Below are 27,141 nucleotides of genomic sequence, written 5' to 3' on the forward strand. Positions count from 1 at the left end.
TCTTTTCTGTTCAGTTACTGGACCCTAAGGACAAACCAAGTGGCTGTAGGTGGCATACAGAAATTAATACATTGAGCGGCTTTTGGCTCCTCCCTTGCTCCCCCGGTGTGTCCACAGCGCCCAGCACCTTGGTAGGCACTCCCTAGACATCTGGAGAGCAAATGAGCTGCAAGTTTGCAGCGCTGAGTACGTGGAGCTGGGGAAACCAGGACAGCAGAGGGGGTATCTCTGACCAAAAAAGACGTGCGGGCGCGTGCGGAAGGCAGCCGCGGCGCGAGGCAAGTGGCTGGCCGCGAGCCAAGGGGCTGGCCGCGAGCCGGGCGCCGCGCGGGGGGCGCTGCCTGCGTAGCGCCCCGAGTGGGGGCGCCCGGGACCACGGCGACACGTGCGCGGCAGGGACGCGAGCAGTCCCTGCCGCGAGCGGAGCCGGGGCAGGGGGGTGGGCGCGGGGGTGTGCCCGCGCCATGCCCCCCGCGCGTGCGGCCGGCCGGGCGGCTGCGTGAGTCACGGCGGGGCTCGCCTTTATAACCGCCGGCAGGATTGCGTGAGTGGCCCGCCCGGCGCTCTGCGTTCTGCGCTGCAGCCCGTGCGTCCCCAACGGCCCCCCAACAGCCGCCCAGGCCCGAGGGCGCCATGAGAAGCCCGCGCTGCGCCCGCCTGCTGCTCCTACTGCTGCTGCCTCCGCTGCTGCTCACACCTCCCGCCGGCGACGCCGCGGTCATCACCGGGGTAAGCGGCCGGGCGCACCTGTCCACCCGGGATGCGCGCCCTCCTCGTGCCGCCGGGTCGTGGGGGCGGGAACCCAGGGGGAGACGGCTTGGGGACAGCGACCGGGAGGTGGGGGCACGGGAGGGTTATCCCGGACCGGGACACCTGCCCCACTCGCCCCTTGGAGCACTTGGAGGATGCCCTGATCCCTAAGCAGCGGGCGGCCAGGACATCGGGCGCTCCCTGGAAGAAGTGCCCACGGTCGCTCCCCACCACCTTCTCACGCTCGCCTGCCCCTCTGTCCTCGCGTTTGGTCTTTTTTCCTCTTAAGTTGAAAGAAGTTGCCTTTGGCAGTTTTCTCGAGCACTTTGCCCCAGCTTTTCCAGCCTCTGTCCTTAAAATTTAAGTGCTTTAAAATGTAAAGGGGCAAGACCAGTACCCCCAGATCCTGGGAGACTTAATTCTGCGGTTGAGGAGTTTGCTCCCCAAAGCATTCTCTGCAAAATCCCTTTGAAATAACTTGGTTCAAGGTCATAAGTGCACTTTTGAAAAGCAACGTGGGTCCTTTCTTCTCAGTTCCAGCGTTCTTCATTTTCCCCCCCCAACGTCCTGAGCTTCTCCTTGTAAAAGTTTTCCGTTTCCTGTTCCTGATAAACGCACCTACAGTGCTTTGGCTTAGTTATGGAGTAGGTGATCCTGTAGATGTTTCAGTTTAGAGAGATGTCATCATTTGTGGAAGTAGGAACTAGTTCAGTTCTCTCCTAGGTCCACCAACAATTTTCTTTGTGTGGATCCGAAGGATAACTTTACAGCACAAAATGAAAATGTCTACTTTATGCCAACAATGCAGAATCGCTACCATTTCCTGATTGTTCAACTCTAATAAGTCTGAAAGTATTTTACACCCCCATTAAATTATTTCAAATATCTAAGTTCACATAATAGGGTTTAGAGAAAAAAGTTTTATGTTTGAAATGATAGTACACAGATAATGAAATACCATTTAAATTTAAGGGAACTGTCGTTGTCTTGACAAAATTAAGCACTATTGTCTCCATATGCTTATAGCACATTGAAAGTCCTTGTATTATAACAGTATTTGGTTACAACCAATAGATATTTGGGTTATGGCCAAGAGATACTTAATAAGTATTGTGATATTTATTAGTATAGTTTGTAGAGATTTTTACAGATATAGATGTATTTGAATAGCTTTGTCAGTCCATGTGGTTGAAAAAAAGTTTTTACAAGTCTTTCTAATACATGAGAATTGAAATCTGATTGGTTTTCCCTCATCTTCCCCTGCTGGCTCTTTAAATTTCTGCTAATCCTCTGAGCCCCAAATTCCTTTGTAATATAAGTATCTTTTTGTTCCATTCACAAGACAACACCAGTTGAATAGATTTGCAGTAGGTTAAAGATGAAGGGCATTAAGAAACAGCTGTCTAATTAAAAATATATAAACCCATGCAAGTCTTTATAAGTATTTCCAAGAACTGAAACTTTTTTATTACAAAGTGAAATTTTATCACATTGAATGTTTATCTGTTAAAATTTAAACTGGCTATATGCGATTATATGTGTTGTTTTTCTTGTTGCAAAACAGTGCTAGAAAATAAAAGGATCTTTAAAAATTTCTCTAAAACAGCATGGCAGTAAATAAATATAGTTATGTTTCCATGACAGGAACCATCTGGAGTCAAATGAAAAACCTAGTAACTTATCTAGATATGTCATCTCTAGGATGTTTAAAATCCAAGTGATTGATTGAAATTTAAGAGATTTTGGCTGGATTTTGATTGTCTTATTAAAAGAGCTAGTGGGGCTTCAGAATTCCTGGTGTTAAGAATCTGTTGAAATAAAATATTGCCTAAAACCTCCATCTTAAATATTTACTTTTTGGGGAGTAGTAATGTGGTTATTTTTGAATTGATTTATATGTCCACATAGATTTGTTAAAACTGTATTGAAAAAGATCGTACAGTGAACATCTCATTTATGGAATGTAATGGCTACGTATGTGTGATTTCTGATGTTCAGATAAAAACTGGAAAAATGGAACTGTTTGTATATTTTCCTATAAATGTCTAAACACCCCAAGATGAAAATTACAGTTTTTATCCAATACTAAATAGCCCAAGAAAAAATTCTAATGGGGGAAATAAAACAATATAGCTGATCACTTTAATGAAAAAATAATGAGTATCCCCATATATTTGTCTTTTGCGAAATTATAGCTTCTCCAAAACTAAGAACTCTGAAGAAGTATCTTAGTTATTTGCATTAAATCTGCGCTTAAATTTGTCTAAATTATAGATTTCTTAGCTTCTTACATATATAGTATAGGATGTTCTCACCTTAACACTAACAAAACAGATTACTGAACACCATTCAAACAAAGCATCCTATTTATGGATGGTTCTAGGAAAGAACCATAGTTCTTTGGATCTACTTTTATGCAAATAAGTTTACACTTCATTATTTACTTCTGTTTAGTCAAGTGAGGAAATTCCTCCATAGCTGATTCTTTGATTATATGTATTTACAATTTTTATATTAGGAACAAGTGTCTTGAGTATTCACTGTTGATAATTGAATCTTTCACTTGCATTTCTAAATCTGATGGATCTCAGAATAGTTTCATTAATCTTATATTGTACACATATGTATACCCTAAGCCAATAATTTCCTTTTTTGCAGGTTACTCACCTAAAAAAAAAAGAGTAACATAAGGCAAAAGTCTTGGTCTGGCCATTCTCAGCCTATGAAATTTCTTTCTTTCAAAAGGAAATGGTGAAAATCAAGTCAGAGGTGTGAGAAACGTTAAATCTCATGAACCAAAATGCAAATATTTGAAAGAGAAAATGAGTTATACTTTTAAATTTACATCGGTATCTTTACGGATCTGGAGCATTTCATGATAGATTTAGAGACCATTTAAATCTCTTTTTTAAATTGGGCCCACTTTATTCTACCGTTAATAGTTATAAAATCTTGTGATTCAATTTATGTAGTTCCTAATGGCCACGTATGGTAAAAGACCAATATAAACTTCAAGTTCAAAGCTGTTTCATCCATAAAGCACTAGAAAAAGAGAGCTGATTTTTTTAAAAAGTATTGGGGTTTATAATTTTCATACTCTGTGGGCCATTATTTAGGCTTTTTTTTTTCACCAAGTGGGAAAATCTCTGATCAGATTTTATTGTAAATATGTTCAAATAAATGATTACAGTTTTTATAAACATGTAAGATTATTAAAATCATAGCTGTGAGATATTAAAAGAGCTTTTTTTTTTTTACTGCTAATTTTAGCCTGAGTCATTCTGATTATCTTTATCTGTTTGCTTATCACATTTCAGGCCTGCGACAGGGACCCCCAGTGTGGTGGAGGCATGTGCTGTGCTGTTAGTCTCTGGGTTAAGAGCATACGGATTTGCACACCGATGGGCAAAGTGGGAGACAGTTGCCATCCGATGACTCGTAAAGTTAGTATATATGTGTTCTTGTTGGTTTTCTTACATTTCAGTTACTCAACTCCAAGCAAGGCCTCTATGACATGAAATGTGCTAGAAATTGGAAATCAGAGAAGATGAAGTGGAAAACCTCTTCCATTCTCCTCTCCATTTCCATCTGAGAGAACTGTATTCTTACCATCCTTATTTAACTAATCATTTACATATCTTCATTCTCATGGCATTAGAAACATTTCATAAAAATAATTTGAAATACCGAATTTTGCTTAACAGTTTTAGGATATAAATATATATTACTTTTGGATATATGAATGTATTTTATATCCTAAAAGACCATTTATGTATATATATTACCATTTATATACATATATGTGTGTATATATAAAATACTGTGTATACTTCTTTGCTGAAATCAGACCTACTGAAAAGGCAGAAGCACATAAGTTTGTGCTTTGGGTTTTGTAGAAAATGATCCATGGGTTTTGTAGAAAATGATCCACTTGTATTTTAACTTGAAAGTCCTACATTTTGACTCTCTCCACAGGATGCAATGTTCACAACCCTGGAGATTCATGATGTTTACCTTTCCAGTTTATTTTCCTCTCTAACAGCTCCATATCACAATGACCTAAACACCATTTTTGGAAAGTTATTGACAGGAAGTGGCAGGAGTGACGGCAGTATCGGATGGGGCTGCAGAGGTTGTGTCCTCAGGTGTTGCAGACCCTCCTGTCTGCAGGGGCCAGAGAGCTGTGTAGGACTTCCAGAAGTGGGTGGGTGGCAGGTAGGAGGGAGCAGAGAAGTTTGTGGAACCTGGAGAATCCGTGTCCTTCAGATACAAAGCGTGTGAAACCCAGTATGGTTCCAGCCAAATCCCCAGGGGTGCCAGGCTGCAGGTGCCTTGCTCTTCTTGTGCCGTTAGTACATCCTCACTTACCAGCAGCTACATGGGGTCCAGGGTGCAGGGGTGGGTGGGGAGCGGCGTGTGTGTGCTTGAGGACGTGTCCCAGGCCTGGGGCTTGTTGGAGGTGAGTTCAGTCCTCTGCAGTGTTCTCTCTCTACCCATCACATCCTCTAAAAACAGGTTAAATGTTCTCAAAGCAAACTGAATTCTGCCTTCTGCTTTCTTTTCCCCACATGTGGCTTAGGGTTTAAAACTGAAATGGAGCCAAATATCTTTCCCATACTCCACAGTCACAGATAACAGCTAAGGTTTTGACTCTATCTGAATGAAATAAGAAAATTGGGGTTTCGCTCAATGTGCTGTAGTGGGAACCCTGGTTGTTTAGACCCATCTGAAGATGACCTTGGGCTCTCCTGTGGTTTCCTTGAGAAACACTTCCTGTTGCATTGGTACCATTCCTCACCATGGTTTGACCGCTTGAGCCGGTACTGTCGTTTGTAAGCATGATATGCACCTTTTATTCCCGGCCATTTTGAGACAGGAAAGGTTTCAAAACCGTTAGTTGTCTGGCTCTGTGCCAAACCACTAACCCCATTCCCCTTGGTGGGGGTGGGGGTGGAGGGTGAAACCTGCCCAGCCGCCTTTGGCATCGGTCTCAGTTTTTTTCATCAGCCTTATCCAACACGAGCCATCTTTTGTCCATGGGAGTCGCTGTTGCTTAAAAGTTGACTCTTAATTCACTGTTCTTTCATAATTAGTTGTCTTTGTACATTGTTAGTATAACCTCCGCTACCCCAGCTGGTTTGCTAAAACAAGTCAAGAATGACACATTCTGGGTAACTATTTTTGTACAAATAGCAGTACTAGTTGCTACTTGTATGCCATGGTGTACCAGATCCTCGATATGATGCTAATTGTCGTGGATGTGTTTCTCATTTAATACAAGTCTGTGAAGTAAGGTTTGGTTTTCTCCCATCCTCTGTACAACATTCAGCCTCCCAGGGGCTCAGTATGTGGCTGAGGTCCCAAGGCGATAGGTCAGAGAACAGGCTCTGGATTTTGCTCTGTCCATCACTCCATTGGCATCTACTTCAGTGAAAGCTGTGGTCATGTTTAATTTGAACTTTTTTTTCAGTGCAATTAACCCAGATGGGTTTGTGTAGGGAAGATGTTCCCTGAGATGACACAGAATAGTCCAGAGTTGAAATCTGTCTCATCTTGTAGTTCTGATGAGGTTTCCAAATGTTGAGATATTTTGACAAGAGAACCAGATTCTATTTTCCTGGTTCCTATAGTTTCTAGTTCAGGTTTAGTGCGAAGTCAGTTTTGAAAGAAAACAAAATCATTCTCCTGCCATAAACCCAGGAGCATCTCTGTGCTGTGCTTTTAATCACACTGTTGATAATAAAGTCTATGATAACAGATTATAGTTTTCATAGTAAAATTAAGTGATAAAAGAACGGAAAGTACTGAAAAAGTAAGATGTTAACGTCAGATCTGAACTTACCCCCATTCAGATAACCACTTGAACCATGTTTTTAGACCTCAATATTACAGCTGTTCATATTGGTTATTTTACTGTCTTGAAAATACATTTTCATAGGTCATTTCAATAACCTAGTTCTTGTTCCAGAGTTGTTACTTGTTCTGAGTGAAATTTACTTATCCTGATGAAAACCTAGTTCTTCCAGAGTATCTTTCAGCTATACTCTATTCAAAACAACTTAAAAAAAAAAAAACCCATTTTAAAATAAATATGTCCTGGTGAGACTCTACTCTAAAGTTTTACAGTTGATTAGTAGATGGTAAAAATATAGATGGATGCTGTATAAAAGTTCTTTTAAATGTGATGTGTTCATTACTTTCCCCCCTCCACTTTCTTTTTGCCTTCTAAAAAAAAATAGATTAACTCTGATTGTGGTCACAGGGACTGGTGTATTAGAAGCACAAGACTATGAATAGGTGAGGACTATACCTGCTCTAATTTTAAACTTTCTATTCTGGTTTGGCTTAGACATTAGCCACCGATATTTATTTTGATAAAGTGAACAGTATTTGATGAATGAAATTAAGACCTATAGGTAGAAACTATTGAATTCATTTTACTATTTTGTTTCTGATGTATCAATTAGACAGTTTAGACACTCCTAGGCTACAATTTTGTAAAGTTTTTAACTTCACATTTGATCATTCAAAAATAGAATAAAATATAAGTCTACTTGAAAGGAATAGGATGCATGCTTTCTAAACACATTTTTAGGCAGATGGTAGTTATAACGTATTGATTTTTCTTTAACAACTCTTTTTTAATAATTAAGAGTGCATTATTAAATCACGTATCTACTGGGAATACTTTGCTGTTTATTGCTTTCTCCAGTTTAAGAAACACTAGTTTCTATTGGTACCCACACTTTTATTAACAGAGCTTACAAAGACTAGTCATGTCCATCCTATGCTATTTACTCATGGGCTTTAGAAGTTTAAAATTATGTGATGAGTACTTTTATTGCTTATTATTTTATTAAAATATTAAATTTAATCTATATTTCCTTCAAAAAATTAATCTTATTTTTAAATTTTGCTCTGTTTTTTATGTTAACACTTTTTTAGCACTTGCTTTGGTTTTTTATTTTTGTTTTTGAGCTGCACTTTAAAACTTGACTAATCCATTCTCCTTTTCTGAAGAACATGATTTCCAGTTGACAAGAGGACTTCTGAGCCCGGCTCTTCTGACAGTTTAGACTGGATGGCTCCTCGTTGTGGGGGTGGCCCTGGGCATTGCAGTGTGTTTACTAGCGGCCCTAGTCTCTACCCGCTAGGTGCCGTAGCACCCCATCCCAGTGGTGACCTCCAACATGGCCTCTAGATGTCCCCCCAGGCGTTGCAGGGGGCTGGAATCACGCCGGGTGCGCACCACTGTCTAATGCGTCTTTTACTTAGCCTATCAAGACACAGCACAGGAGATGCAGCATCTTCACCTCCTAGGGAACTCATCAGCTACCCAAGCACACAACTTCTTTTGCCGTCATCCACACAGGTGCTGGTGGCTGCCACACATGATTGCCAGGATGTGTGTGTGTCAGGGGGCCCTTTGACCTGCAGAAACTACCACTCTTATTTCTTGCATATCTTTTATGCCCCTCTAGTCCCAGAGACTCAAGGTTCCCCAACTCAAGTCCAGTTCCGTACAACCAAGGAGGCTGGCCCACCATTCCCTGTTTTTTCTTTATTTTTTCTGGGGACACAGTGCAGTGGGAGGCCCAGGTCTGTGTTGGATCCACTTGAGTCAGCACAGGCCCCAGGTTAACATGATGCTCACAGGAGGGGAACAGATCAATAATTATATATTTAGGGTTCTGAGAATATATGTACTGTGTCAAGTTGCTTCAGTCGTGTCTGACTTTTCGCGACATTATGACTGTAGCCTGCCATCTTCCTCATTCATGGGATTCTCTAAGCAAGAACACTGGAGTGGGTTGCCATTTCCTTCTCCAGGGGATCTTCCCCATCCAGGGCTTGAACCCACACCTCTTACATCTCCTGCACTGGCGGGCAGATTCTTTACCAGTAGTGCCACCTGGGAAACCATGAGAATATATGCCTATTACCAAAAGAAAAAAAAATTAAAAGAAACCATACAGTGGCACTCATCAGACCTATTGAAACCAGAAACTGTGGATGTATGGGACTTGTCATTTTTATTTTATGCACTCATACCATTTGAATGTTTTTGAACTATATACTTCTATTGATAAAGTGGTAAGAAAACTGGTTTTATTAAGGAAAAAAATTATTGGGCCAGTGCTTTTTATGTCACGTGACTCAGCTTTTCTTCAAGTATCCCATTGTGTTCCCTTCTTTAACACAGTTGACTCTGTTTTGAGAGAGAGCACAAATAATATTTTGGTTTTATATCAGCGCTGTTTTCTCTTTAAAAATGCTGCAGATGTGTTGGGCATCATGCCTTCTCAAGAGTGCTGAAGGTTCTGCCTTGGTAACTCCTAGAATTTGCTGATTGGAAATCTACAGTATTAGAAACATTGGCTTGAGTGCATAGTTGATTCTAAAGTAAAGCGTCACGTTGGTACTGAATGATTAGCTCCTTGGCTGTATTAATACATCTAAAGATGCATCTTCTGTGCACACTTTCTTGTGCTTGTGTGACTGTCAGACAGCTACTAGGCTTGCCATACATGAATGTAGAAATAGCAGTGAATGGGCCAGACAAGAAATTGGCAGGTATCTATGGGGTGTTCACCATGTCAGAAATCGTAGTGTGTGTGATTGAGAGCACGTAGATGGAGGAGAAAACTGCTACAGGCTTGTCCAGTGTAGAAAAGCTCGGGTGAGGGAGGGAGAAACACAGGCTGAATCTTGAAAAAGGATAAAAATAAGAAAAGGGCACCCAGGTATAAAGGGACCTGCCAGTTTAATCATTGTGTTAAATTGAGTTGCAGCAAATGTAGGTTGATGTTTACACGGTCATGATGCCCTGGGTAAGAAAAAGAATAATAGACATTTTTGAAGGTTTCACAAAAACACATGACCTTGAGAACACATTGCCAGGGCCCTTCCTAGACCCTGGAGGGACTCTGCATAAGCAAGAGCCTTTGGTTTCTGAGTTTGGTGGCATTGATCAGTGCCAGGCAGAGGAATTTAGGACAAAGGTGGAGCCGCAGGAGCTGAGAAGGTCACCTTTTTACCCCTCAGGGAGGTCACAGCCTATGGTGGGATTGGGGTAGAAGACAAGCATTTGACACATATATTTTTGAGTGTGTCCTTTGTACCAGGCTGAGTGTTAATGCACTCAAAACTAAAAGATTCCCTTTTCTCCTCAGGGCCTGGAATCTGGGCCTGGTGGTATTTGGAAGAAGATGGAGATGGGTTTGACTGTGACATGTCCCTTTTGTGGCTTGATGACCTCGGTCAGCTGTGTTGCTTCATCTCAAGAGGAAGCCACTTAGCTTGTGTCACAGGGAGACAGAAATCTGGCACCCAGCTTTAGCATGACACTCAGACATCATGCCTTGCTGTGGCCTGGCCTGCGGCAGGCTGCCGGTGCGAGTCATTTTTCTTTCCTGCTGCTTTTGCTGCTGAGAACCCATGTGGCAGACCCAAGGGTGACCACAGTGTCGAGGTGCACAGAGCGTCAGACTGAAGCCTGGGATGCGTAGTAGCTGAAACTGTCTTACTGAGTAGCTGTCGTTGATATGACCCTCCATTGCTGGGCGGAGACCTTTCTTGTTTGATTCATCGCTGTATCCTCAGTACCTGAAACAGGGCCTGATGTGCTGGTGACACGCAGTTGGAGTCTGTTGAACGAATGAACAGGAGACACCTGATTGGTGTTCTCCACGTGTAACAGTTTGACATGCTTGTTACAGGTAGCACTCACCCTTTCCAGGCTCCTGTTCCTTGCCACCTGTGTTTGTTCCTCAGCCTCGGCACTGTGGACATTTGAGAACAGATAACTCTGACATGGGAAAGGTCCCCTGAGTTGTAGGATGTTTAGCAACATCCTTGGCCTCTATCCACCAGATGCCCCCTCCCTGCACTGTGACACACAAAACTGCCTCTCTGGACATTGCCAGCCGTCTCCTGGGGGCAGCATCACCCCAGACTGAGAACCGCTGGTTCATGCAGTAGTTTGGGGCTCAGCGAAAGGAATCTCTCAAAATCTCTAGGCCAAAGTCATGAGTTATTATGTCTCATGCCATCCACTTGTAATTGTCCAAGCCATTCCTGCTGCCCCCACCTCCTCTGATATATTCTCAGTGGCAACAAATGAGCCGGCCTTCCATGGACCCTTTGACACACACAGTGACAGAACCATTCTAGCCCGTGTCTGCATGGGACCGATGGCCATGTGCCCCCATGGAGACACTGCCCTTTGAACCTCAAAAGTAATGCTCTCACAAAAGGACAGAGGAACTGGGATGGTCCTGCCTGTTCACCACGTGCCACCCCCACCTGCCTACTCTTCCCTTGGTATTTATTGATCTCAACCATCTCCCTGGCCCTTCCAGAACCATTTTGGAAATGGAAGGCAGGAAAGAAGAAAGAGGAAGAGAAGAAGAAAGAAAAAGGTAAGGAGCACATGAGCATGGTAGCATCCAAAGATAATGCCCAGAATAATTAGCCTTGACCATTGCTGAACACCCATAGAATTGGATCCATCCAATCAGTTCAACCTGAAAATAAGGTTAGAATGGTTCTGCCACTGTCTGCAGACAGCCTTTTGTTCAGCCTTTTGTTTGATGCAGAAAGAAATGATTTCGAAGGCATCTGGAAGATGCATCTCAAGATTTTCTTGTACGGATAGATCACTCTTGTGGGGCAGTCTCTTTTGGTGGAATAGGAAATGTGCTAGCATGATACCAAAGGAAGCATTTGAGCTGGGAGGCAGGAAGGATGCATTTCTGTGCCGCATGTCAGCTGTGGACGGATCCCCTGACGGCATGAGATTGCAGTAGCTGTCCTCTCTCACATTACCCTCAATTGGGTAATTTGCCATCTCATTTCATTATCCTCAACCACTTGCAGGCCTACAGTTAAACTTTCTCCCTATCCCTTGCAAAGCAGGCAGATTCTCAAGGGGGCACCATTCCTATGGGAAGAAGGGTGGGTTTTGCTCTTTGCCTCTAGAAAGCATACATGTTTTGTGAGTCCTTCACTTGCCCCTGGCACAGAGAACGACCACACCAGTTGCTAGTTGACCCTCCTCAACCTAGCTTCACCCAGGTTCAAGCAGGTTCTTAGAAACAGCAACCGAACTGTGCTTGGTTCGGTTTGGTTGAACTGTGCTTGGTTCGGTTTGGTTGAACTGTGCTTGGTTCAAGCTTCACCCAAGTTCAGGTGAAGTCACCCAAGCACTGAACTGTGCTTGGTTCAGTTCGGTTCGAACTGTGCTTGGTTCAAGCTTCACCCAAGTTCAGGTGAAGTCACCCAAGCACTGAACTTCAGGAAGTCACCCAAGCACCGAACTGTGCTTGGTTCAGTTTGGTTGAACTGTGCTTGGTTCGGTTCGGTTGAACTGTGCTTGGCTCAAGCTTCACCGAAATGTGCTTGGTTCAGTTCGGTTTAGTTCGAGCACCGAACTGTGCTTGGTTCAGTTTGGTTGAACTGTGCTTGGTTCAAGCTTCACCCAGGTTCAAGCAGGTTCTTAGAAACGGCAACCAAACTGTGCTTGGGGTGAGAGCAGCCTTTTGCTGCTGGCTCTCCCGCCTGGGGTTTGCTCTGTTGCATTGCTGCAAATTGGGCTGCCTCTTTCCCTGATTTTGTTGGCTTGCAGGATCTCAGTTCCCTGACCAGGGATTGAACCCAGGCCATGGCAGTGAAATCACCAAATCTTAACCACTAGACTGCCAGGGAACTCGCTCACATCTTTGCACAAACGTATGAATTTATACATTTCTCATCATCAGTGAATTTTTATTTGCTTATTGTACACATGTGGTCGTGCCCAAAAAATTATGTTCTCTTCAAGGAGCTTCAGTAGCAGGACACTCTAAAAAAGAATTATATGAGAAAAAGTAAAAGACAATGTAGCTTGCTGTTTAAATGCTTGGTCCTTCAGGTCCACTTGTCAGCCAAGCTTCAAGTTCTGGATATGTGACCTCAGGCAAGTTCCTAACCTCTCTGTGCTTTTGTCTCTCATCTATCAGATGGGTGTGATTAAAGTGTTTGCCATCTTCACAGAGTGGTTGGAAGGCTACAAAAGGATAATACATGAAAGTAGATGCTGTTGTTTGAGGAATAGTTAATATTTAATAAACACTAACTTCTATTCAAAGAAATTCCTTAAGAATAGTTTTTTCCTTTTTAACATTTCCTGCTCTAACTCGGTTTTCTTTTTTATTTTAGGTTCCATTTCTTGGGCGGAGAATGCATCACACGTGTCCATGCCTGCCTGGCTTGGCCTGTTCACGGACTTCGTTTAACCGATACACATGTTTAGCCCAGAAGTAATCACTTTAGAGGAGACGCTTTAAATGTGAACAGCCACACAATGTCTGTAAAGCCTGTTCACCTGTGATTGTGTCAAACAGATAATATGCCAGAAAGAAATGCTATTGCTTCCTTAGTTCTCTAAGTCACATTTCCTTCTTTGATTTTTAAATGATGTTGCACTTTTTTTTTTTTTTTTGATTGAAAGGGGATTTACATTTTGAATAGAAACATAAAGTGCAGGACATTATGGAACAGTTCTCATTTCCCTGTTTGTTTTTTCATTTGGCTTTTTTTTTTTTAATGCCAATAACTCACCCATTTTCGCAGAAGTGCAGAGAATACAAATCTGTTATTTTGTTACAGAAATTTTTTTCCCCTAAACATACCCTGTCCCCAGCCCTGTCCCACCACACACACACACACACACACACACACACACACACACACACACACACACACACACGACTTGGGTCTCTTTCCTTCATTCCCCAATGAGTTTTAAGACTCTCATTTTATTGTTTGGCATTTCCCTCCCTGACCCTCTAGCATTTTAAAGTGAGGATCCATATCCTTGAGCTTGCTGGCAGAATCACTGATGAGAATCAAGCTTTTTTGCCTGATACTTAAACAGTGGAAAGAATGTGTAGTTGAACCAGATACCCTAAACTTCTCTTATAGGGAGTAGAGACGGGCTGCTCCTGAACTTTGAACCTGCTTATGTAAGTGGGTGCCAGGTCTACGGTTGACCAGTGTAAGGACAGAGAGAATGGGAAGTCAAATTAGTCTAGATTTATAGATTTGGGATTTTTTTTTTTTAAAAACATTTCCAGTACAATACTACATTTATTTCTTTTTCTTTTTATAAGGATTTTTTTTTAACAAAAGTCTCCTAGTTAGAGATGTTCCAGAAAATGTCACTTGAAGAAGATGTATTGATTTTAATCTGGCATAACACTAGTTACCATGTTAGAATCAATATTAAGTTGTCACTTAAACTTTATCTGTAACCCAAAGGTCTGTTGTAATGGATTGCCTGACACCCTGTCATTTGTACGTACCACTATTGCTGTGTAAAAATTCTGTATCAGAATGACAGTACTGTATATCATTTGATTTATTTTTAATATTATATCCTTATTTTTGTCACAGTTGTCAGTTTTTATTACAAGCGGATTTCTATATAGCCCATATTAAAAAAATGGGTAAAGACTCCAGAGTTGGTAATATAGCCCTAACAGAGTGTACATTTTCCTTTTGCATACAGGAATGTTCTGTTTGCATGAGTTTTATGGTAGTACAAAAATAATGTATAAATCGGTGAGGTTTGGGGGAATGAAGGAAAATTATGACATGCATAACTGTAATCAAAATGGACTCATGGCATTTCACTGTCTTGATTCAGCAAATAGTAATGGGTGCTGACCATAAGTGGTTAGGCAGGGTGCTAGGTCCTGGCCTATGGCGATGCCTTGAAAAAAACCCAGCAAGTATTGTAAATGGATTCAAATTTGCAAATAAACAACTTCTGAAATGTGTTTAACTGACTAAAGTGGCCATGCCAACCGACTAACCCACAAAAAGTAGTTGTTCACTGTATAGTTATTTATTCAGCCAGGACTTACAGTTGCATATTATATATAACTTTTCCCCTGGGGTAAGTTTTGCTATAAGTGTATTGAATTTTGCTGTACTTAGTACCATACTTGGTCGTAGAAGGATTATTTTTGGTTCAGGTTAGTTTGCGTTCAAGAAACATTCCTTGGTGAGTTTGCCGGGGGAAAAAAGTCTTCAAGTTGAATTATGGGTAATTTTGCTCAATTTTGCTCAGTGCTGTTTTCACATAATGTTCAACACATCCTTTTAATAAGTGGTGAAAACTTGATTGGGTCAATCATCTGTTTTCCCCCAGGTTAAAAGACATGTAGCTTTTATAAAAGTTTGCTTTTATATATCAACTTGATATTTTAAATCAATACCTAAAAACTTAGACTGCGTATACACAGCCAAGAGAATATTATGTGAATTGGGTGTACAAAACTTAGAACTGTACCTACTGATGCACTACCATTCAAAGAAAAACAGAGCTTTGTCATTTGTTACCTCTCTCGTTGGTTATTATTTTTACTGAGGAGTGTGCTCTTCTATTTGGTTATTACTTTTTAACTTGTTACCAGCACTTATCAAACAGTTGTTGTAAAAAGCTTGTGGTCGTGTTTCCTGGACAGTTTTTAAAATAATTGTGTGCAAAGCACTCAAAGCTTTGCTCTGTAAAGATGGTATGGTGGTGCTGTTTCTTCCAGTCCCTAGGACAAGCTCTCATGGAAGTTGGAACTTCATAGGCCAGAATTTCTAAAAGTAAGGCAAAGTGAGAATTTATGCAAGAAAACCTAAGTCAACAATCTAGTCTGATATAAATTTTGTGAGTGGATTCCATTCTTTCTAAGGTAGAAATAGATTTTATGGCAGAAGCTACTGACCAAACTCAAGTGGATCTTTGGATTTCTTGGCAAAGAAATCCATTGACTTTCGTGAAAACGGTTCAGCCTTTTTCTTAAGAGCAGCACTTTTTAAAAATTTTATTTTAATTGGAGGCTAATTACTTTGCAATATTGTAGTGGGTTTTGCCACACATTGACATGAATCAGCCATGGGTGTACATGTGTTCCCCATCCTGAACCCCCCTCCCACCTCCCTCCCCATCCCATCCCTCAGGGTCATCCCAGTGCACCAGCTCTGAGCAGCTTGTCTCATGGATTGAACCTGGATTGGCAATCTGTTTCACATATGATAATGTACATGTTTCAATGCTATTCTCTCAAATCATCCCACCCTCTCCCTCTCCCACAGAGTCCAAAGACTGTTCTATACATCTGTGTCTCTTTTGCTGTCTTGCATATGGGGTCATTGTTACCATCTTTCTAAATTCCATATATATGTGTTATTATACTGTATTGGTGTTTTTGTTCTGATTTACTTCACTCTCTATAATAGGCTCCAGTTTCATCCACCTCATTAGAACTGATTCAAATGTATTCTTTTTAATGGCTGAGTAATATTCCATTGTGTATATGTACCATAGCTTTCTTATCCATTCGTCCGCCGATGGACATCTAGGTTGCTTCCATGTCCTGGCTATTGTAAACAATGCTGCAATGAACATTGGGGTACACATGTCTAACTGTAGAAACGTTTGTGCCAGAAGTGTTCCCCTACAAATCCTCTCATCTAACTGAAGACATCTTCCTTTCCAGCATTCAGTGTAGCCTTTTGTGGGAACTTTAGCAACCCAAATTAGTGATAGATGAAACACATAAACTTTATTCTTCCTTGGTTCTAACATCAGAAATCTCAGCCTGGCTCTCTTCTTACTTCATTTTTTAGAAGATTATAAAGTCGGGGGCCATTTTCAGGTTAAAAGCAGGATGTTTTTGCTATGCAATGAAGGTTACTGTCTAAAATTGACTAGCAACCTTTTATGATCTTTCTGTTTCAACCTATTGCATGTATTTCAGGTAATATCCTCAGAATTAATCTTTTTTTCATCCTTTGGTCCCTTCTGATTTGTTAATTCTCAGTACTCCCTTTGCATTAAAAAGAATTGCTTTTGTTCTAGTATTTTTTTAACGTGTCCCCAAGATGATAATCCGGAGAAGGCAATGGAATCCCACTCCAGTACTCTTGCCTGGAAAATCCCATGGACGGAGGAGCCTGGTGGGCTGCAGTCCATGGGGTCACTGGGAATCGGACACAACTGAGCGACTTCACTTTCACTTTTCACTTTCCTGCATTGGAGAAGGAAATGGCAACCCACTCCAGTGTTCTTGCCTGGAGAATCCCAGGGACAGGGGAGCCTGGTGGGCTGCCATCCATGGGGTTGCACAGAGTCGGACACAACTAAAGTGACTTAGCAGCAGCAGCAGCAGCAAGATAATAATCTTTAACAGCATAACTCTTAAAGTGTATTTTCCCCTATGTCCCCCCCACCACTTTCAGAGTATACATTTCCCCAGGTTAGAGGCGCTAATTAGTGTACTGTTCTTAAGGCACCATTCTCATTTTCCATCATCTACCATCCACCATTTGGAGATTCCAATTTGACATGTCTAAAATTGGAATGAGGTCTGGATGTTAGGATTATGTTTTTAAAGGTACTCATTTCCTTCTAAGGTGCACCCATGGCTGAGGGCCACTGACAAAGCATAAAGGAATATGTTTCTGTAGAAAAGCTACTGCTTCACTAATGCTGCTTTATGAGATGCCTGTCTAATTAGAAGCCACACGTGTAGCTTTTGTCTTTGTCTTTTCTTGCAACCCTCAAGAGTAGTTATGATCTCCAGACATAAACGAATGCATTTTCTTTTTCCTGTCCACCCCTCCCATATACTACTTCTAGAGGGAAGTTTGCAGAAGGGTCCCCCTGGAGCACTTTAGTGTCAGTTACATAGATCGTTGGAGGAGTCAATTCAAAGTTCCTTAGAATAAGATTAGGGAAGCAGGCCTGGGTCCAGCCTAGCTGGTCCCTTGGCTTTCCTGCGGACACTGTGGTGGGGTGTGGGGCCCCAGCTTCTCTCTCTTACTCTTTAAACGCACCCTCCCAGGTGACTCAGCTTTTGAACCTCCAAGCAGACACTCCCGTCTACCTGTCCACTTGCCCATACATCCCAGGATTCTATTTTACTGGGCCCCTAAATCATCACAATGCTTTAGAAAGTCCAATATTGCAGCAAACTAACTAATCGCTCACTCTAGTAAGCATATCAATCAAACATAGGTATATCACAAAAGATTGAAAGCAAGAACATGAAAAATCATGGTACGAGCATGATTTCTGATGATAGAATGCACTGGTTTACCTGTATTGTATACATAAAGAGCATGCATCTTTGTGTCCACAGGGGATTTTCATCCTTAATGAAGTGTGAATCGTGCCAGCCAGGCAAAACCACGGCCTGATCCTTGGAGCTGCGACTGAGAAGAATAGTTCCAGGCATTTTCTTACTGTAACCCAGAGTTTCTCAACCTTGACACTTCTGACTTTCTGGGTCAGTTGAGTTTTTGTTGTGGAGCTGTCCAGCGCATTATGGAATGTTTAGAGGCACCCCTGGTTCCTGTCCTACTAGCTGATGGTAGTTCCCCTGAGTTGTGACACCCAAAAGTGTCTCTGGATATCAGCAAATGTCCCCAGGGGTTAGGGGCCAGGGTAGATTGTCTACCTGTGAGAACCATTGGTTTATCCTGAAGATATTTTGTATCTGCTTGTATAAGGTTTTGTTTCAGTACTGTACAAAATTTGAAATGACAGTATTAAAAAAAAAAAAAGTTAAGCCTCCCAGTGGGGTTTTACAAAATTGGTATTCTAAAAATTAAAAAGAAAAAGCCTATCATTTTGCATTCAAAGTCATGGAGAGGTAAACATTTCGTAACTTAAACAGTGTGTATACTGTTTAAAGAAATACCAGTTTTAGGTCAGCTCTTCATTTTACTGTGTTTCAAGGAAGACATTTTTATATTAAGTCACTCTTTAAAGCTTGAGGGGAAGGGCTCAGGTAAGATAATTTGAGATGTAACATTTCACATCTTCAGAGTGCACAAACTTCCACATTGTTGGAATCCACTTTTTTCTCATCTTTTTGAGAGAAATAATTTATGAAAAATATTTTTGTAGCAGAAACTCAGTGCTTCCCAGGTAGCACTATTGGTAAAGAACCCACCTGGATCAGGAAGAACCCCTGGGGCGGGGCATGACAACCCACTCCAGTATTCTTGCTGGAGAATCCCATAGACAGAGGAGCCTGGTGGGGCTATAGTCCATAGGATTGCAAAGAGTCGGACACAACTGAAGTGACTTAGCAAGCAGAAACTCTCAAAAACTGTATAGGGCGTATTGGAGAAAATTGTGTTTTATTAAAGGTAGGTCTGAATAGCCTTTGAGAAGTTTCACAAGTGGAGTTTTCTCAGTGCAACTTGGAACAGGTCTGTCACAGGTCTGTCCCTATGGACAAGGCTGAAGTTGACATGAGTGTATGTGGTTCATTCTTCAAAGCAAACAAGCAAAACAATCACTTTTTATTATGGAATTTCTTAAACATCAACAAAATTAAGCAAAATTGTTTAAGGAAGGCCCACATCTCCATCATCTAGTGTGCGATCAACAGCAGCAACTCAACGCCAGTATCACTTCCGCTCTACCCACAGCCTACCGCACCCTCAAACTGTCACCTCTCCTGTCTTGTCTTGAAGCAAATCAGTTTGGCCCCTTCTCCATAGGGCCCATGCTGGGATAAGATGGCCACAGCCTTGCGTGTCAGCAGTAACATCAATGCTTTTTCTTTAAGGTGGCTCTCTGCTTAGATATTGCCACGGTCCTTTCACTGATCAACCTTTCCTCCTAAACATTTCCACTTAAGACATATTTTTGAAATCCCAAGTTGGAGTTTGAAATGGAAGAATAAAACATGTTCAGACCCAGGACATGGGTATATGAATAAATATTTATTCTTGTATAAATTTTTAAAAGAAAATATTTGCTGCTCAAAGTAAAAAATTTTCAGAAAAATATTTGCTAACTGTGTGTCATCACTGGGTTCTGGGAAGTTAAATGTTGTCTACAATCATTAGTCTTTCAGACAACTGATGTTAATACTCTCATTAATTTTCCTGGATTCAGTTAGAGAGGGGGAAAATCCCTGAATGGAAGTCATGGCTGGTAGACTTTAATTGTCTCCCACAGTTCATTCATTCTCAAATTCTCTTTTTCTTTTCTCTCTTCCCTCTCTCTCCCCACCTCCCTCCTTTTTCTCTCTACCCTTGCCTCTTCCCCAAGAGGTTTTAGCTGGGCCACTCAATATGACATCTAGACACTGCTTTTACCAGCAGCCCTTGCCACATATGACCATATGACGGAGTTCTTAGCAATGGAATGTGGGCAGAAATGATCTGCCTTATGGGCTTAAAAGTAAATTGCACTCCATCAGGGAGATGCAGCATTGAATCTGGCTGCTTTGGAACCAGAGAGTGAAGGCAGGGCTAACCCACCAGCAGGTCGCAGAGCAACCTCCTGAGAAAGTCACCCAGCAGCCCAGAGAAGTGGTTCAGCCATTCTAATTCAGGGACTCTGCTAAAACGCTTCCACTGCTACCTTAATCAATACAAATGGAGTCATCCTTTTCAAAAGAGCAGCATTTGCTTACAGTTAAAACTTCATTCTGTGATCCTAAACACTTGGTTTCTGCGTTCTTGTGCAGTGGTTGCCCTGCCCCGCAAATTGGTTTGGAGCTTGGAGCCGATGCTGCCACACACACTGGGAGGACGTGACAAGATTGATGACCCACATCATGGTATTGCCTGGAGAGAACAGAGCAGATGTGAGTCAGGCCAGAGTGGCAACAGCAAGGCAGTTTGGTTGGTTTTAGTTTTTACTGTGACCAAGAGAGGCAGGGCTGGGTGAAAATTCCTCCCCACTGGGGCTGGCTAGCCCAGGGGTGGGGGAAAATAGAATGTAGAGTGTGAGGCTGGAGAGTGGTCAGAGTTCAAACATCCAAAGTGGAGTTTTCATCTTTATCTCAGTCCTGAAAAAAATATCATAATGAGAATCTGAAAACCAAATGGAACAAGAATCTTCAAATCAGAAATGGTTAAACTCACATTCTTTGGTCACAAGAGCATTCACATTCCACACGCTAAGAGAATGTGTAATTCTTGCTGCCTCTGTTTCAAACTCAAATATGCCATCTACCCATGAATTACGAAATTTGGGAGACAGGGAGAGTCACTGAGGCTCATTACAACAGTACATTCTCATATAACATTTAAACGAATTTAAATCTCACCAAGAGGTGCTAGAAAAAAAAAAAAAAACTTAAAATGACAAACTTTGAGTGAACAAAGCTGTTCCTCCTACTAGTAGAAAGTAAAGTCATATGCCTCTAGCAGAAGACTAATCATGCCTTTGTATAATTGTGTTCCTTTCAATAGAGGCAGGTATTAAATGTATATCTAAAAGTGTTTAATGTCATTATAAAACTTATAAAGTAACTTACAAATTAAAAAAAAAATCTTTTGTTAGACCACATGTCACCCTGCTCATAAAGGATTAGAACAATTATGCAAATCATGTTCTAGAAATAGCTCTGGTATCCCATAATTCCTCAAGCTAGATATGCAAATGAAATGGATTGTGACTGTGGGTTAAAAGCATTACACAATGTACAGTTAAACTGTTCAGTATGCCACTCTTTGGAATGAATACCCGTGACAAGGTTTCTTTCCTATTTGTTCTTCCTTTTTTCCCTTCTACTAAGAACATTGCAAATTGGTCAGGATTCAGGAAGTATAGGGGGAAAATACATGGGGGGATAAAAGGAAAAAATAAACTTGTTAAATGAAAAAGGCAAGGAAAATTTCATCTCCTCATGTATTTTAAATTTTATGATCTCTATAAAATATTTTAATAAGGCATGTATTAAGTCCGTGTTGCCACTTTAGCAATTTTTCAAAGCCTTTCAAAATTACAGCACATCTGTGTATCTTCAAGAAAATGAAACCATTTATTGCACCCTTCAGGTTCCAACACAGGTTCAAACTGGAAAACAGCGTGTGCTTCTCAGATAGCACATCCTGGCAGAAAGTTAAGATTTCCACCCTAGAGAGCAACACAGACTGGCATAACCCAGCTAATGTATTGGGTGATGTTTTTAAATATATTCTCTCCTCTCAGTTTACATGTTTTCCACCTAGAGTAGGTTAGCCACTTAAAACTTAATTTATGAATGACTAAATTATTCCCCCTAGAAGCCAAGTGGTAATAGCTTTAATTTACCTGTCTCCTTAACGTTACTGAGAAATAAGAGAATTGCATTTCTGCCTTGACATTGCAACTTCAAACATTTGTGTATGTTTTCTCTGTATAATTTGAAGTGACTTGGAGTCTTCAGGCTTTCAGATATAAATTGAAAGCTGTTTATTTATCTTAAATGCCTGCAACCAGTATAACAGGGTGAACTGAATATACTAAGACTTTTCTTCTCCTTTTCCCTTGAGCAAAAGCACAAAAATACCCTTTTGTGTAGTGGGAGCTGCTATGCCCCCTTCCTTTGGGAGGGGAGAGGAGTGGTCTTCTTGAGAGCTACCTGTTTGGTTTCTATTCAGGTCTGATATTTTTAATCTAATCTGCTGACTCTCCCTGCAAAAAATTTTTATGTAACAAACTTGCTCCATTACAACAACCACATCCCTTACTGGCCCTTGAGCATTCACATAGAATTGGAATGGAAAACTATGAAGAGAGAATTCATGTGGTTTTATTTCCCTTAGAGAAATTTATTTTGAAAATGGACCCCAGAGTGAGGAGAATATGGGATTCAGAAAGTTGGAGAAGATGCAAAATTGACAAATTTTTTTCCATCTTATGATTTTTTTCCCCCACTTCCCTCATTGAGCAACCAGAGATAGACTGCCTTAGGGCCCTTTCTGGGCAATTGGCTATGAGGTCTTGTTATCCCAAGCTTTTTAACTAGATCTCTCTTCTGGTATAAATTATGTTCTGCCTTGATTTATGGTTTGAGGCACATTTGCCAGGTTTCTCCAGTTAGCTTGCTACCTCATCAGCAAGAAAATTGGACTTTTCTTATCTCCATGTTTCCCTGCATTGCCCAAAACAGAAACCAGCTTCTTAGAGGCTTGTAATACCTATGGATTAGATGGATTCATTCAGGTGGTTTTCCAGATTGCTACTACTAAATTTATCATATCAAAAGCTTAAAAATATACTGATCATGGTAACAGTTTTTATAAAATGCAATTAAATAGAACCAGTCTTGTAATAGGTATTTAAAAAAATCTTCCAGATTTATTTCAACCTAAGAGATAGTCTAATCTAGTTTATTATTTTTTCCAGAGCCAGATTAATCTAACAGCTAACAACAGGCTGAATGATCTGATAATTGGAAATGTGAATAAATGAGTCTAATTTTTTAAAATTTGTGAATACAATTCCAGGATATCAGGCATATCTGTCAAGGGAGTGGAGAGGATAGAGTTGTTTTAAGTATTGTTGAAGTTAATTGTTGCTTCAGATGACAGGCTTTCAGAATATTAGTGCCTAAAGCAATAGCAGCATTTTTTTGAAGACCAAAAATCTAAAATCTAGAGACATGAGGTTGCTTCTTTGGGTAAGTAGCTCAACAATGTTAAATTAGATATCTGCTCTTTTTATCTTTCAGGTCTGCTCTTTTCACCATGTTGACAGTATCTCTTCTCATGGTTGCAAGAATGCTGCTATGGCTCCAAGCATCACATCCCCAGCAAAAATATACCAAAAGGAAGGAAAAGGAAGGGCAAGAGGGCTCTGTTCTTGGGATGAATTAGACCCCAAAAGTCTTGTCCAAGTTGAAGAAAAAGCGTAAAGAACTCCTTGGACTTAGATCAAATTTGCTTTTAATTCTTTTTACTCCAGAAACAGCTATTGAGAATAAACTATGCAAAAAGTATTGTTATGGGTCTAGAATATTAATGGGTAGAGACAGTTTCCCATTACTTCCTTTACCCCTCCCAGAGAAAGTCTTGAAGTTCAGTGGTCGTGGAAGGTCACACAGAGGGACACATCTACCAGGGGATTGAAAAATGGTATATTGGGTCTGCCACATTTTATAATTTCACCCGCCTGAAGTCACAGACAGCTTGAAATGCCAGGAAGCCAGGAAGCCTACTACTCAGTCCACTGTGGCACTCAGATCTAATGACTGTGTTTGGAGACTTAAAAATCTTTTAGGACCTGCATGGGGACAACATCTCTCTCTATATAGAGGTTGTTGTTGTTCAGTCATGAAGTCATGTCGAACTCTGTGACCCCATGAACTACAGCATGCCAGGTTCTCTGTCCTTTACTATCTCATGGATCTTGCTCACAGTCATGTCCATCTAGTCGGTGATGCCATCCAACCATCTTTTCCTCTGTTGTCCCTTTCTCCTCCTACCTTCCACTTTCCCCACTATCAGGGTCTTTTCCAGTGAGTTGGCTCTTTGCATCAGGTGGCCAAAGTATTGGAGTTTCAGTTTCAGCATCAGTCCTTCCAATGAATATTCAGGACTAATTTCCTTTAGGATTGACTGGTTTGATCTCCTTGCAGTCCAAGGGACTCTCAAGAGTCTTCTCCAGCACCACAGTTCGAAGGCATCAATTCTTCATCCCTCAGCCTTTTTTATTGTTCAGCTCTCACATCCGTACATAACTACTGGAATAAACCATAGCTTTGGCTATATGGAGGTTAGTTCACCCTTTATGTCTGAAAGCTCACCCTATATGTTTGAAAACTTAACAGCAGTTGAGTTGGGGAAAGAGGGAGTAAGGACTTTGGACACAAGAAACAATGCACGGAAAGCAAGTTGGTGTGACCCAGTTTGATCTGTTCAGAGCACTGCCAGTGACTTGGACTGGCCGGATCTCAGGCCTGAGCAGGGAGTGGGAGGAGGTGAGACCAGCAGGGGAGTCGGGAGCCTCGGGATGCACCAGGATGCAGGGAGGTATACACCGCGCACCACGAGAGCCCAGCAGAGTGGTGAATGGGCCAAGAAGGCCTTCCAGAAATCTTGGATCTGAGTCCAGCACAACCCTGACGTTTACCCAAGACCAAGGGTACAGCTGTACAGGTCAGTTCTGCTCGCACCATCCCAGTTATCAAATATTGTGAATATTGCCTCTGCCCAAGAGGAGTTGGTGAGGGATTCCCCACACAGAGAAGAGGGACGGGCTTCCTAGTTAGAATTTATACAAAGGCAACCAGAGAAGGGAGAAATGGAAATACAAGGGGAGGATGAGGCCAGAGTGGTGGAGGGGCCAGACCGCAGTAGGCTGCCTGTGGCAGACCAGAAATTTGCACTTGAGCCTATGGGTCATGGAAAGACAGTGAAGAGTAGAACCAATCCTACCGACCCAGTGATCCCTTCCTGAACCGGGGATCTTGAACCTCTTACAGGCAGGGGACTTGAGGATGTAGATGACTGATGATGAAACCAAAGGCTTGGCAGAAGTGCTTGTGTCATTTTTTCTTCCTTTCCAAAGGAGGGAGAAAGGAAGGAAAAAAGAGAAAGGGAAGGAAAGGAAGAAAATAAAAGAAATGGGAGAAGAGGAGGAATAAGAGAGGGAGGAGGGAAAGCAAGAAGAGGAAAAAGGGAAGAAAGGAAAGGGAAGGAAAAAAGGTAGAAACCAGTACAGCAAGACTGACAAGATTTGGCAAAACTTGGCTGAATAGTGGAAATGGAGATTCCTATTTATTATTATGATTATTAATTTGTTCTTTGCTTCTGCATTTTACTTGAGATACTTCATTTTTAAAAAAATGAATGGTCAGGTGGAAATCTAAGTAGATAGAAGTCTTTCTGCAAAGTGATCTGACCATATGGTATCAAAAGACCTAAAAATGCTCACTTTTGACCCAAGAATTCCATGCCAGGATACCCAGAGAAAGATTTATAGACAAGCCATTTATTTTCTTTTGCTTCAAGTATAGACATAACTCATTTGTTTCACTCAGGGAAGAGCGGGAGCGTTTATGCTAAATAAATTTTTCAATTAAATGAACTATTTTAATGGAAAGTGAAGTGAAATCGCTCAGTTATGTCCAACTCTCTGTGGATCCCATGGATGGAGGAGCCTGCTAGGCAAGCTCCTCCAGGCAAGAATACTGGTGTGGGTTGCCATTTCTTTCTCCAGGGGATCCTCCCGACACAGGGATCGAACCCAGGTCTCCTGCACTGCAGACACTCTTTACCATCTGAGCCACCACGGGCTCCTATGTTAATGGAAGTCTTCCCCAAATACATTGTACCTATCCTGGTACAATGAGTATTCTGAAACACAACTAACCTTTTCCTGATGATTTTTTTATTAATGTGAATTAATAATCAAAGTACAGGCTTAATAAATTCAATGTTGAAAATAGCTCTTGAGGTGCGAGGGGATTTTTGCTCCTGCACAGTATTCCCCTGGAAAGCTAATTTCTCTGCCTCTCTTGGTTCTTTCTTCTTCCTTTACAGTTGGCTGTCATTTCTCACTACCTGTCACCTGATTCCTCATTAGAAATCTGTCATCCAATCAGAACAAAGCAAAACACAACCAGATCAAGTTTGTACACATGGTAAATCCATGTTCGAGCAGAGGCCTGCAAGTCTGCCTCCAACTTCTGGGAATCTTCTTAAAAATGCTTTTTTCTGGGCCCCATCTCAACTCCTAGTAAGCATCTCTGGACCCTGCAAGTACTTAAGGTAGTTATTATTATGAATGTTAACATTTGAGAATCCCTGAGTTATAGATTCTCCTGTGAAAAAAATACCATGCACTCAAGGCCATATAAAGCCCACAGGATGTCTCTGTGCCCTTGAGCTACTTGCCTATGGGGTCGCACAGGAGTTAGCAGTCCTGTGACGGACTGGTTCCTGTGCCATGGCAGGTGCTAAAAGTTCTGAATATCACATGGGCTTAGTGACTTCTAGTTTTTGAGCTTGGATCACTTAGGTGGGTGGAGGGTTGGATAAGGAGATATGTACTTTTTGGACCTGACTTTAGGTAAGCTGAGATATCTGATGAGTAGCCCCTGGGTAATTAATGTCTACCTGGTCTATGATCTGGGGAGAGATAGGCTAATAATTACTCATGTCTTCCAAATATGAGACTCTCTGCATAGACTGATTGATATTTACAGAAAAAAATAAAATAATGCTGACCATTCACCTGAGATAAGCCGGCCACACCCGCTTATGACTTAATCCATCTTGGACTGAATATTTAATAGTTTACATTATGCCCAATTGAAATTTCAATATATTTACTGCACCTATGTTATTATTTTCTCAAAGTGATTACTCTGCTCATACTCATGTTTTATAGATTCATTAAAAAGTTCTAAAACTATATATATACTGTTTCTTTCCTTTAAGAGAAGATCTGCAGATTTTTTATGTTGCATTTTAAGTAAACAAGCCTCTAAATGTCTTTGAAATTACGGTGAACCAAACAGTATGCACTAAAAGGATAATAGAACATGAGTACCTTATTTAGAGGGATATTACCACCTGTCACAGCCTCAAACAACAACAGCAACAAAAACCCAC

General features: G+C 41.3%; 1 protein-coding gene across 2 annotated transcripts; it reads left to right on the plus strand.

Annotated features, from left to right (window-relative positions):
- The first annotated feature begins 527 nt into the window (after positions 1–527).
- Positions 528–14,570, plus strand: PROK2 (prokineticin 2). Of its 2 annotated transcripts, XM_070777113.1 has the most exons (4): positions 528–729; positions 4,068–4,193; positions 11,112–11,171; positions 12,949–14,570. In XM_070777113.1, exons 1-4 carry the CDS (start codon positions 634–636, stop codon positions 13,051–13,053), a joined length of 387 nt encoding a protein of 128 aa, XP_070633214.1. In that variant the 5' UTR covers positions 528–633; the 3' UTR covers positions 13,054–14,570. The 2 variants fall into 2 exon arrangements, with proteins under 2 accessions (XP_070633214.1, XP_070633215.1); XM_070777114.1 differs by lacking the exon at positions 11,112–11,171 and having other exon boundaries at positions 547–729.
- The last annotated feature ends 12,571 nt before the right edge of the window (positions 14,571–27,141 follow it).

Source organism: Bos indicus, chromosome 22, assembly GCF_029378745.1.
Source record: "Bos indicus isolate NIAB-ARS_2022 breed Sahiwal x Tharparkar chromosome 22, NIAB-ARS_B.indTharparkar_mat_pri_1.0, whole genome shotgun sequence".
Classification (NCBI taxonomy): Eukaryota; Metazoa; Chordata; class Mammalia; order Artiodactyla; family Bovidae; genus Bos; species Bos indicus.

What these genes read in the sequence shown, in the direction of transcription:
- PROK2 (XM_070777113.1), top strand. Translation starts at nt 634, where the DNA reads ATGAGAAGCCCGCGCTGCGCCCGCCTGCTGCTCCTACTGCTGCTGCCT. An exon ending in ACGCCGCGGTCATCACCGGG is followed by an intron (nt 730 to 4,067) that starts GTAAGCGGCCGG and finishes ATCACATTTCAG; the next exon opens with GCCTGCGACAGGGACCCCCA. An exon ending in AGAGAAGAAGAAAGAAAAAG is followed by an intron (nt 11,172 to 12,948) that starts GTAAGGAGCACA and finishes TTTTTATTTTAG; the next exon opens with GTTCCATTTCTTGGGCGGAG.